General features: G+C 46.3%; 1 protein-coding gene and 1 non-coding gene across 10 annotated transcripts in view; one reads left to right on the forward strand and one right to left on the reverse strand.

Annotated features, from left to right (window-relative positions):
• RAP1GAP2 (RAP1 GTPase activating protein 2) overlaps window positions 1-12,176 on the reverse strand; it is a 224,252-nt gene that overhangs the window by 31,704 nt on the left and 180,372 nt on the right. For all 9 annotated transcript variants that reach the window (XR_002075089.2, XM_019429562.2, XM_019429566.2 and 6 more), the window contains 3 exons: window positions 10,108-10,191; window positions 4,114-4,214; window positions 1,695-1,824 (listed from right to left, as the gene is read on the reverse strand). Coding sequence is in view for 8 of the 9 variants with exons in the window: in XM_019429562.2 (XP_019285107.1) it covers window positions 1,695-1,824; window positions 4,114-4,214; window positions 10,108-10,191 (315 nt within the window). In the remaining variant the exon portion in view is untranslated. The remainder of the gene's footprint in view (window positions 1-1,694; window positions 1,825-4,113; window positions 4,215-10,107; window positions 10,192-12,176) is intronic.
• Window positions 5,420-5,492, forward strand: TRNAK-CUU (transfer RNA lysine (anticodon CUU)). Its single transcript has one exon. It is a non-coding gene; the product is annotated as a tRNA-Lys (tRNA).

A 12,176-nucleotide genomic window follows, 5' to 3' on the forward strand; every position in this document is an offset into this window, starting at 1 on the left:
TCACAGGTCTCATGCTAATCTGAGAAGGCTTCCTGGAAGAGGAGGTGGGGGGGAAGACAGTGCTTGACAGAAATGTGGATGAGCGGGGATGAGTGGACGGATCATTCTATAGCAGAGGGAAGGAGAGCCATGCTCAGAGAAAGAGGGCAACCTGGCTCGGCAGAGGTCATGGGCAAACAACCCTGATTCAGAGTCCCAAACTGTGCCAGGTGCTTTCACAGGTGATCTTAATCACTGAGCACCTGTGTGTGAGGACCCCTGCTGGGCTGTTCACACACGATTTCAAATGTTAGGGCCCTCCTGTACGCTAAGTTCTGGCTAGGCGCTTACCTATACATTTGTTCCTTTATTAAGCACTTACTGAATGCAGGCCCTATGTTCCACATTGAATTTCTCATTTACTATAAACTGAACCCGTGCTGGGTACTTTTACACAAATTGCCTCACGTATTCCACCCACTGCCTCCCATTTCTTGGGAAGAGAAAATTAATACTTATTTAGTCCCTGCAGAAGGCTCTGTGTACTTCCCACTGAATACAGGTGAGACTGAAAGACAGCCCCAGGCTGGGGCAGGGTGTGAGGAGGCCATGAGGGAACAGAGACTAAGGTAAAAATGTGGAGAGAAAACCTACTTTGGATTCAAAAGGAATCCTGCTCCCATTTGTTTCTGGAACATTCAGTGGTTATTTTAGAGCCAAATCACAGTCTCGTTTGCCAATTTCCCTTTTTCCTAAGAAGCCAGGCACTATGTTTACAGTATTACATCTGTGCTCCCTCCTCAGCTCCCTGCTCAGAAAGGAATGGGTCAGAGTCTGGTGAAGAGCCTACCTCCCTTTCTGATTTTCCTGGAGACTAAAAAGGCATAAAGAGTGGAAAGGGGCAGATGGTGCAACGGCCAGGCCTCGGCTGCTGGTCTCAGGGCCCATCAGAAGCCACAAATGAGAGAGAAGACGGGAAGACACTGGATGCAGAAGTCTCACCCCGGTTCAGGTAAAGGCCGAATTCCTGCCCACAGGCAGGTGTGGTGAGAGACGAGGCCGTGAGACTAGAAAGGCTGGAAGGCTGGGGGGGGGGGGGGTGTCTCAGGCAATGAGCACCTTGCCATCCATCACTGGGGCAGGAAGAAGGACAAACAGCCCAGCGGCCTGCAGACTGGACAGCTGTCAGGAAGGTAGCCTGCCACAAGCCAGGCAGCATACTAAGCGCTACACTCCGAACCTTCTGTGATGCCCGCAACAAACCCCTGATTTAGGTGGTATCATCCCCGTTTTACAGCTGAGGACCACGAGGTCACCAGGTTACCCAGCTTGCCTGGAATCACACACCCCTAAGTGGCAGGGCTGGCGTCAAGCTGCTATCTGCAAACTCCATCAGGTACTGTTGGCGAGCACCCTACGCGAGCAGGGCACTTGGGCTCTGCTCCCAGCTCCGCCCCTCATCAAGCAGGACATGGTCTTTTAACCACGAGGAGCTGCAGGTGCCCCACCAGTCAAAGTGGAACAACCAGGGGCCCTGTCCTCCCACAAGGCCTGCGGGAGATAACACGATGGAACAGACTTCCATGAGAACAGCTAAACAAGCCTCTGGATTAAGAAAATGGGAAGGGGACCGCAGTCCCTCAAGTATCTAAGACCAGAAGCAGGCTTTCACCTCACATGCCCCATGCTCCCGAAGCCCTCTGGAACTAGGTTACCTGCTGGGCGTCTCCCTCAGTAAATGGCAGCTTTGTGGAGACGTGAAACATGATCTCCCTGTCCCGGAATATCGTGTATACCGATTCCAGCCCCGTCTGTCCGTGGGTCACATCCAGGCCGCCTCGGAAACTGTCAGGAAAACAGGGCAAGAGCACAGGGTGAGGACAAGTGGGCTTCTTGGTACAAACTCCCCTGAGGATATGGGGGGTAGGAGAATGAATGAGAAGACATGTGAGAGTGAGGGCACAGAGAGAATGATATGGGCATTGCAGGGAGCTCTGTGCTTCTGGGCAGACGAGTCCTAAAGTTTTAACCGTAAGTCAGTCTATTATTGAAAACAAAGGCAGAACATCCATATGGTCACATAGGAAGGGAGGCTGCCCATCCACAATCCCAAGACAAACGCCATCCAGGTGCCAGTGGCCCCCAAGGCTGTGCATAAGCCTTTCTTCCCTGCAAGGCATGTCCAAGTCTTCAGCCCAGAGCCAGGGCAACCAGCCATCCTATTGGAAGCATCCAGAGTGAGCCTGAAGAGATGACAGATGCTGGATTCCTACCCAGCCAGCCCCTGATGTGGGGACCCAGAAAAGCAGCACCCAACCTAGAGGTGTCCGAGGAGCCCCTCTCTGCTTATCTCCTCAAAGGCAGGAATGAAAAGTACTAAGGAACTTATATCACCATATATTGTATGATTCCATTTATATAACAGCTTCCAGGAACTGCCCCTTCTTCCTTTACAGACATGTGGCTTCTAGCCATGGACCATATTCTTCAGCAAGGAGAGGAAGATGTAGGTTCCTTTAAGAAAATGAAATAAAACAGACCCTGGATGTCAGTCCCCACAAGCTCTGTAATACAAACCAGAAAATGTGCTCAGCCTGGCATGGAGGAAAGCTCACCAGGCCAAGAGTCCGGCTCTCCAGGTTCTAAACCTTCTTCAGCCACCAAGTCAGCACATGATCTTGGGCACACCACTTAATCTGTCTAGGTCTCAGTTTCCTTTCTCTATACAATAAGGGGACACAAGTACATGATCTCTAGGGTCCTTCCTGGCTTTAATACACTTTATTTCATCTATTCTAAAATATTTTTGTAATGCTTGTTTATTTTTGAGACAGAGTGAGACAGAGCATGAGCAGGGGAGGGGCAGAGACAGAGAGGGAGACATGGAACACGAAGCAGGCTCCGGGCTCTGAGCTGTCAGCGCAGAGCCCGACACGGGGCTTGAACCCACAAAGCACAGGATCATGACCTAAGCCGAAGTCGGACGCTTAATCGACTGAACCACCCAGGTACCCCTATTTCAACTATTCTAAAGCACACATTTTTTCATATTTTAACATCTCTGAAAATCAGGATGCATCTTGCAATGATAGCATCTCAGAGTCAATGGAAGGTGGCATAAAAAGTGCTTCACACATAGATAACGCTGTTATCTATGTTAATCCCTTAACAACCTGGTGAGGTCAGTACTATCTTTATCTCCCTTTCACAGATGAGGAAACTGAGGCTTCTGGAGGTTATTAGCTTATTCAAAGTCACAGAGCCAATAAGTGGTGGAGGTGGGATTTTAACTCGTGTGATTGACTCCAGATGGCAGTGATGACCTTGCAGGGGGAGTAAGACAGAGGAAGAGGGGTGAAAAGAAGATGGAAGAGGAGGAGAGAAGGGGGCGGAGGAAAAAAGTGATTACTGAACACCTACTACACACCGGGCCCAGAGCTGGGTGCTTTCACACATGTTAGAGGAGATCCTGTTAATTTGGCTGCTGACGTGGGGAATTCTTGGAGCTCAGCCATGTGCCAGCCACGAAGCATAGAACAGGAGGGCCAGGCCTGAAGGCCCTTCTCAAACGTTGCCTTTGTCAAGGAAAATCAAGGGCCAGAGTTTCCAAGCAATAGCCCCAATATTCTTTCTATCCACTTGCGGAACCAGAGACGGTTGCATGGAGTCTTGCCAGGGAGATTACCGTATTTCTACCAACTCTTAATTATCCAACCTTTTTAAACATTATCTGAAATGGGCCACTTCTCCCCAAATTACATAGGGCCCTCTTTCCTGAGGCTCATCAGGCCTCCAGAAGACCTGGCAGGTGAGTGACAGGGTAGGTGGATTCATTTCCCTCTTGGTCAGAGTCAAATGTAATTAGGAGGACAAATCTGCGGCTGGAACTGTTTCCTCATTTATCAGAAGGCCAATGTCAGTGCCTCTCAGACAGTATGCCTTTCTGGATGATCCCCAACATCACCCGTTTCCTCAGGAATGCAGATGAGCGTTGATCACTCGCTGAAAAATAATCCCACGTTTCTTGTGTATGTTTTTACCTCTCACATACCCTCTGAGACTCAGCGGTCTCCCCTCTCCCTTCCTCTAAGGTGCCATCAGTGGAGGCAGAGCCATCACTTGGCCGAAACCCACCCTTTGAAGTCCTGCAGTGTGATCGTGTCCCCCAGCAGGTCCAAGAACTCCTTGAAAGCTGGGCTCTCCTCATTGTTCCCAAATAGCTCCTCCTCCAGGGTCTGAAAGAGAAACAGAATCAGCTGTACGAGTTTAGAAAGGCCTTCTTGATACCTCTGATGCTTCTTGATGCCAAAGGACAGAATGTGGCTGTCCAGCTACCTGGTCCTTTTCTTCCTTCCTCCCCATCCCCCAACATTCGCCAACAAGTGGGTCTGCTTGACTGGAGGAAGGACAAATAAGGGCTCAATCAACAGAGCTGGATTCTCGGGGCTGATGGTTGAAGTCTCTCTATTTCAACAAATGCTGCTGGTCAGTATAAAAGGCAACGCTGAAGCAAAGAATTCTTAGAGTTGATACCAAAAGCCAATCCGTAAGTTAAAAATTAATGGTTGGACTTCTAACAAAGGACTAGTATCTAGAATATACAAAGAACTCTCAAAACTCAGCAGTAATCAAAGTTACAGTGGGATACCACTTCACACCCACTGGATGGCTCTCATCAAAAAGAAAGACAAGAAATGTTGGCGAGGATATAGAAAAATCAGAAGCCTCATACACTGCTGGTGGGAATGTAACATGGTGCTGTCTCTCTGGAAAACAGTCGGGCAGTTCTTCAAAAAGCTAAGCATAGGGTTACCATATGGCCCAGCAATTCTACTCCTAAGAATATATCCAAGAAAAATGAAAACATAAGTCCACACAAAAACTTGTACATGGATGTTAATAGCAGCATTCTTCGTAAGAGCCCAAAAGTGGGAACAACCAAAATGTCCATCGGCGGACAAACGGATGTACGAAACGTGGTATGTCCATACAATAACACATAATTCTGTCAAAGGAGTGCAGTACTGGATGCAAAACATGGATGAACTCTGAAAACATGTTAAGCAAAAGAAACAAGACATAAAAGGCCTCATGTTATGATTCCATTTACATGAAGTGTCCAGAACAGGCAAATCCCTAGAGGCAGAAAGGAGCTTAGTGGTGAGAGGAGCTGGAGAGAATGGGGAAAGAGTGACTGCTAATGGGCATGGAGTTTCTCTGGGGATTAACGAAAATTTTCTGGAGTTAGATCGTGGTGATCGTTTCACAAACATGTGAATATGCTCGAAACCACTTTATTGAGAATTAATTCTCAAAACACTATGAACAGTATTGTGAGTTATACCTCAGTAAAGCTGTTATAAAAAGTTTTCGAACAGTAAAATAATTAATAATAATAATAATAATAATAATCCAATTAGGAAATGGTCAAAAGAGGGATGCCTAGCTGGCTCAGTCGGTAGAGCATGAGACTCTTGATCTCAGGGTTGTGAGTTTGAGTCCCATGTTAGGTGTAAAGATTACTCAAAAATAAAACCTTTATGGGGCGCCTGGGTGGCTCAGTCAGTTAAGCCTCCAACTTCGGCTCAGGACACAATCTTGTGGTTCGTGGGTTCAAGCCCCACGTCAGGCTCTGTACTGACAGCTCAGAGCCTGGAACCTGCTTCGGATTCTGGTCTCCCTCTCTCTCTGCTCTTCCCTCACGTGTGCTCTGTCTCTCTCTCTCAAAAATAAACATTAAAAAAATTTTTTTAAATAAAACCTTTATAAAACAAAAAGAAAAAGAAAATGGTGAAAAGACATAAACAGTCATTTTGCCCAAAGAGATATACACAGAAGGCAAATAAGCACATGAAAAGATGTTCAACACCATTAGCCGCCATTAGGGAAATGCAAATTAAAACCATTAGGAGATATCACTACACATCTATCAGAATGGCTAAAATTAAAAAATAGTAACAACACCAAATGCTGGTAAGGAGGTAGAGGAAAGGGATGACTCATACATTGCTGGTAGGAATGCAGACTGGAACCACCACTCTAGAAAACAGTTTGGCAGCTTCTTACAAAACTGAATGTGTAATCACCATATAACCCAGCATATGCTCCTAAGCATTACCCCAGAGAAATGAAAAATTTATGTTCACACAAAAACCTGTATACAAATGTTCATAGCAGCTTTATCCATAATAGCCTCAAACTGGAAAGCACCCAGCTACCCCTCAAAGGGTGAACAGTTAAACAGACTGTGGTATATTTATACTATGGAATACTATTCGGCCATGAAAAGAAATAAACACTACTGATACACTTAAGGATTTGGATGAATCTCGCTGAGGGAAAAAAAGCCAATCCCCAAAGGTTACATATTATATGATTCCATTTATATGACATTTGTGAGATGACAAAGTTTTAGAAATTGGAGAATACATTAGTGGCTGCCAGGGGTTGAGGACTGGAGGTCGGAAGGGATCATGGAGGCGAAAGGGGGGCTGGCAGGGTTATGAAGGGGTCACACAGGAATCCTGTGTTAGTGGACTTCTCCTGTACCTTGACCGTGAAGCCTACACACATGATAAAATTATATACAACAGGGGCGCCTGGATGGCTCAGGTGGTTAAGCATCCAACTTGGGCTCAGGTCATGATCTCACCTTCTGTGAGTTTGAATCCCGTGCCGGGCTCTATGCTGACAGCTCAGAGCCTGGAGCCTGCTTCAGATTCTGTGTCTCCCTCTCTCTGCCCCTTCCCCACTCGCATGGTCTCTCTCTCTCTCTCTCTCTCTCTCTCTCTCTCTCAAAAATAAATAAACATTAAAAAAATTATATACAACAAAATACACACACACACACACACACACCCCACAGATGGTCACACGTAAAACTGTGGAAGTCTAGACAAGGTCTGAGGACTGTATCAATGTCAGTATCCTGGCTGTAATATTACACTACTGTTTTATGAGACATTACCTTTGGGGAAAACTGAGCAGAGATACACAAGAGCTCTCTGTATTATTTCTTAGAACTGCACGTCAATTTACATATAGCTAGAAATTAAAAGTTTAATGATTTTTAAAAAATAGAAAGCAAAGCTACCAACAGTAGTAAAGCCCTGTACTTATGACAGGCATAAGACACCACATGGCCCTGCCTGACCGACAGGCTCTGCCCACCGTGGCGGGATCGGCAAACAGCTGACGTTCTGCAAACGTCCACAGACAGCAATGAACAGCTGCAGAGGATACGAGGAAACTCCAGTACACACAACCACTTCAAGGAGAAAGTCTCTAATAGGTGATCCTTCCACACCTCCTCAACACCTGCTTTGTAACAAAAAAAAGCAGACCTCAGGTTCTATGCCCTCAATAAGCAACAGAATCTAGCTAGATTTTAATAACTCTGTTTTAACAATTCTGTATTTCCTTTTATTTATTTATTTTTAAGTGATAATGAATTTTATTTTATTTTTTTTTAACTTTCTTTCTTTCATGTTTATTTTTTATTTTATTTTCTGTATTTCTTTTTAGAACTACCTTCATTTCATGCAAGGGATACCGATTTTCTAATTAGAGTAGTGGCACATTTCCTTTAAACAAGAAAGACAGTTAAGGTGAAAAAAAAAACTTTTTAAAGAAAATGTTAAGTAGGGGCGTCTGGGTGGCTCAGTCGGTTAAGCGGCCGACCTCGGCTCAGGTCGCGATCTCGCGCGGTCCGTGAGTTCGAGCCCCGCGTCGGGCTCTGTGCTGACAGCTCAGAGCCTGGAGCCTGTTTCGGGTTCTGTGTCTCCCTCTCTCTGACCCTCCCCCGTTCATGCTCTGTCTCTCTCTGTCTCAAAAATAAATAAACGTTAAAAAAAATTTAAAAAAAAAAAATAAAGAAAATGTTAAGTAGTTAATAGTATAGGCGTGAAAAAAGGATAATCGAGGCATACGGTAGACAATACATATCTTGAATGTCATTTATGAATGTCTGAAGCTGGGGAAATACCGCTCTCTAGCAGGGGTCAGCAAACTATGGCCTCTGGGCCATGTCCAGCTTGCTGCCTGTTTTTATAAATAAAGGTTTACTGGAACACAGCCAGGACAATTCATTTAGTTTTGTCGATGGTTGCTTTTGCACTACAAAGGCAGGACTGGGTAGTTGCAACAGAGACAGTATGGCTCATGAAGTCTAAAACATTAACTATCCGGCCCTTTACAGAAAGTGTGCTGACCCCTGATCTATATAGCATGCCGCCAAGGCATCAAACTCTGACTCAGCATGCTGTTTACTCCGCATCCTGAGGCCAGAATGTGGGAGAAGAGCCGCTTCCAGGCAATAGACATCTCATACTGGAAAACAATCTAGCTTATGTACTTGGGGGATGCACCTCTCTGTAGGATTCACAGGTAGCCTGGTATTAGCATTGTCTTCATTTTTACCCTGGCTGTGAGTTTGACCATGCACTCAGGAAGGGGGTCTTAGTCATCACCATATCCCCCAATGCACTTAGCACAGTGCCAGACAGACGGGAGAATCAGATGGGACTTACTTATATCCTAAGAACAGCACAGAGCTATCGTGCAACAAATGTTTGTACTAACTGCCCTGCAAATATAGGTTTGCAAAACAACTTTTTAAAAAGTCTTAAAAAAAAAAAAAGACTTTTATCTCCCCACATGCCTCCACCTTGGCTCAGCAGCATCAGGTAAATAAACAATATACAGACTCCTTCTCAGAGGTGGATGGTTAATGTTCAGTAATTATAATTTTGCTGGAACACTGGATTGTAATCACCCGATGAGATCTGCTATGGTAAATTTCACAAGTGAAGAACTTTAATTGGGGGGGGGGGGGTGTATTAGCAGAGCTGTACAAAATAAATGTGCAATATGGAAAAATAATTAGAGCAGCTACCTGAATAATCTCCTTCCAATTATAAGATTCATCCGTTTTGGCCTTTCGGCTCCTAAACTCTTTACTTAATTAGAATGTTTTTAAGCAAACACATGTCTCTCGTGGTCTAATATCCTCACACAAGGAAGTCAGCTATCATCTAGGCAAGAAAGACATCATCACACACACACACACACAAAACAAAAAAACCCCACAGATAATACTGAAAGATACTATCAATGTACCATAAGAGCATCAAAACCTTTGTCCATTATTTCACACAGCAAAAAAGTTATGAGTATTTCTATAAAATCACCATGCTAGGCCCTTAGATGATACCAAGATGAACCTTGGAACCTGTGGAACCTTCTTTCATACAACCTAGGTGAGGAAACACGGGTGTGTTCAAAGACCACTGCTCAGGATGTTAATAAACGTTCACGGTAGACAAGATGGGAAGTTTGTGGTCTTGTGGTCAGATAAGTATGGGAAACCCTGAGTTCAACAAATTTATAAAAGCTCTTTACCTTGGGGGTTCTTAGAGCCTGTAAAATGTTCCCACACAACCGCCCCACCCCCACGAGTCATTTGTTCACAGAGTACCTCACCAGGCTAGTGTCTCACGGAACATACTTTGAGAATCGCTCTGATCAACTAACCCCAAGGCAGGATATAAGTGCTACAAGAGACCGAGGGGCATGAGCAGTGGTGTACTGATATATTTTTCAATCACCACTTTTCCAGCGAGGGAAAACGGAAGCCCTGCTTTGCCGATTTCCACCACGTAAATACTTCCACTGCGGTTGATCTCCAGCAACCAGCCTGACATGGCTGAACTCAGAGCGGGAAGAGAGGCACGCCATGCCCCAGCAATCTAAGGAAGTTCCGGGAGAAAAAGCTAACTCCCAGCTGGGAGAAGGACAAGCAAGGAGAAAGCAGCTTGTGTTGATCCGTCCCCCCGACCCAGTCTGATTTTTCTTGTGACAACACAGCCCCCAGTTGAGGGGAGCCGCCAGGAAGAAGTCAAATTTACTGTATGGAAAACTATATTACCGTTTAAAGGATCTGCAGGCCTCCTTGTGAGAAGGATCGCCTTGGCGATTCTGTCACCTCCAGCCTAATTCCTATGTGAAAGGTGGCTGCTGTATCCGGCACGTGTAAGACCCTGCCACAGGGCTCCTGTGCTTGGGGGAGGCAAAGCGTCCCCAGGGAGAATCGACGCCATATGGCGACCAGTACAGATGTGTGGTGCTTACCTGCCTGGCTTTTTGATAAATGACCCCAAATTTGAATGTGTTGTTGACATCGTGCTCATCATAGGACACAATCATTTGGGAGGCCTGGAAAAATGTGGGGAGAAAAAAATCAGATTGTTTATTAACTCGGAGGCAAACAGACGGGGAAGCACCCATTTTGGTGGATAATACGCCCCCCAGTGTGAGACATCCGTGAATATGGAGGGAGACAAAGGGTGAAACCAGAAGTTACAGCTAGTTCCCAGACCCAGGCTTCCCCCAGCTCGGCCAAACTTCTGGATCACCATTCCATTCCCATCCAGATCTGCAGGCCAAGGTCTGGGCACACAGGGAACCCAGCAGGACTCAAGGAACAGGACTTACTCCAGTGCCTTAGCTGTGGTGTAAAAAGTGAAGCCAGGACCCCAAAAGTGGTCAGTGAGGAAGACGCTGGCTCTAATTACACCTCTGATCAGCAGTATGATTTTGAGCAAGGCACTGCTTATGCCTAGACTTCAATCCCTCTTACCCATCAAATGAAAGGCCTCTAAGGAGGAACATACAGCCCTATTACAATATGTAAAGAGGGGGGAAAAATTTTTAAAAAAGAACCCCGAGCATTGGTTCTATTTAATTTTCTGTTTTGCTTCAGAGTTGGTATCCAGGGCTCAGAAGCATGAAACTCTAGATCTTGAACCCACTGCTTTTACCTGTATAGCCCTGAGCATGCCACTTTACTTCCCTGGGCCTCAGTTTCCTCATCCATTAAATGGAGATGTGTGGTTGTTAAGATTCAATCAGACCAAGCACATAAAGTGCTGAGCACAGAGCAGCTATCATCATCGCCATCAACGTAACCCTCCAGAAAGATTAGAGCTGAACCAGCTTGTTAGGAAAGGGGAGATCTGGGTGTTACTGGGATAGTTACTGGGATAGTCCCTGCAGTAAAAAGGAGGGAACTGACCGTGTGTTATACAACAGGAAGAACAAGGCGTGACTGTCGGCTAGCATACGTGAGCCACTGAGGCTCTCAGCTGCCTGAGGAAATGGACACTTCACGGCTCCCCGTGGAACAGCACTGCTGCCAAAGCCCAGAGGGGGACCCCACTCCCGCATGGAATGAGTCAAAGGTGAAGAGCAGCTGTCCTGCCAGGGAAGAGGCATCCAGCCATGGAGACCTTCCAAGGAACATTCTCAACGCTGTGGATTTTAAAACCTTGCACACATCTCGGCCAGATGAACACCGCAGCTGGACCAAGCAGCGCTTCAAATATAGAAAACACGAAAATACAGCGGCTCTTCCGTGATCACCAGAGCTGGAGGCTTTCCAAGTTACAGAGAGACCCGTGCACATGAGCGTCGCTGGGTTCTCTCAGTGGATAGGATTCGATGACAAAAATTGCCAAACTTGTGGTTAAGCTAGGCCTTTAGGATGGGGCTTTAATGTGTGGTTAAACCTCACTAATTCAGCTTTAACTACAAGAGGGAGGGCACTCGGAGCGACAGAGTTCAGTGGAGGGCACTGGTAAGTGCCTGCAGATGCTCAGGCTAACAAGAGGTGTCTGAGAGAAGGGCTCTGGCACATTCTCTGGGCAGGAGAGGACCCTGTCATTAACTCAGCCACTGCACAGGGATAAATGGTGTCAAGCCCAACCGTGAACATTCAAGGCGTTTGTTCCAGGGCGTTCTGGAGGTCTCAGCCAGGACAGGGCCTCTCTTCCCCGCCAAACATCTCACCTCACGGTCCCTAGCTATCAGAAGTGGGACTCGGGGAATGGACTGAACCAGCCTCAGCAAGCCTCAGCTGCCCCGGTGTGAGCGCTCACTGCACAGCTCTGTTTCCACTCCCGGGCCCTGCAGGCTCGTGAGGAGGCGCTCAGTACACTGGCTCTCTTCCTGTGGCCAATTTAAAGCAATTCACTGTGCGTGAGTGATTTAAGTCCTGTCATGCCATAATTGTTCTTGAGTGGATTTGTTGGTTTGTTAAGTTATTATTGCTCCTCTGCCCACTCCCACCCCCACATCATAACTGGGGTCAAGATCGGGCCAATCCTAAGGAAACTGATAACAGAGAACCAGCCAGTCTATTA

Source organism: Panthera pardus, unplaced genomic scaffold (genome assembly GCF_024362965.1).
Source record: "Panthera pardus isolate Hobbes unplaced genomic scaffold, ASM2436296v1 HiC_scaffold_3, whole genome shotgun sequence".
Lineage (NCBI taxonomy): Eukaryota > Metazoa > Chordata > Mammalia > Carnivora > Felidae > Panthera > Panthera pardus.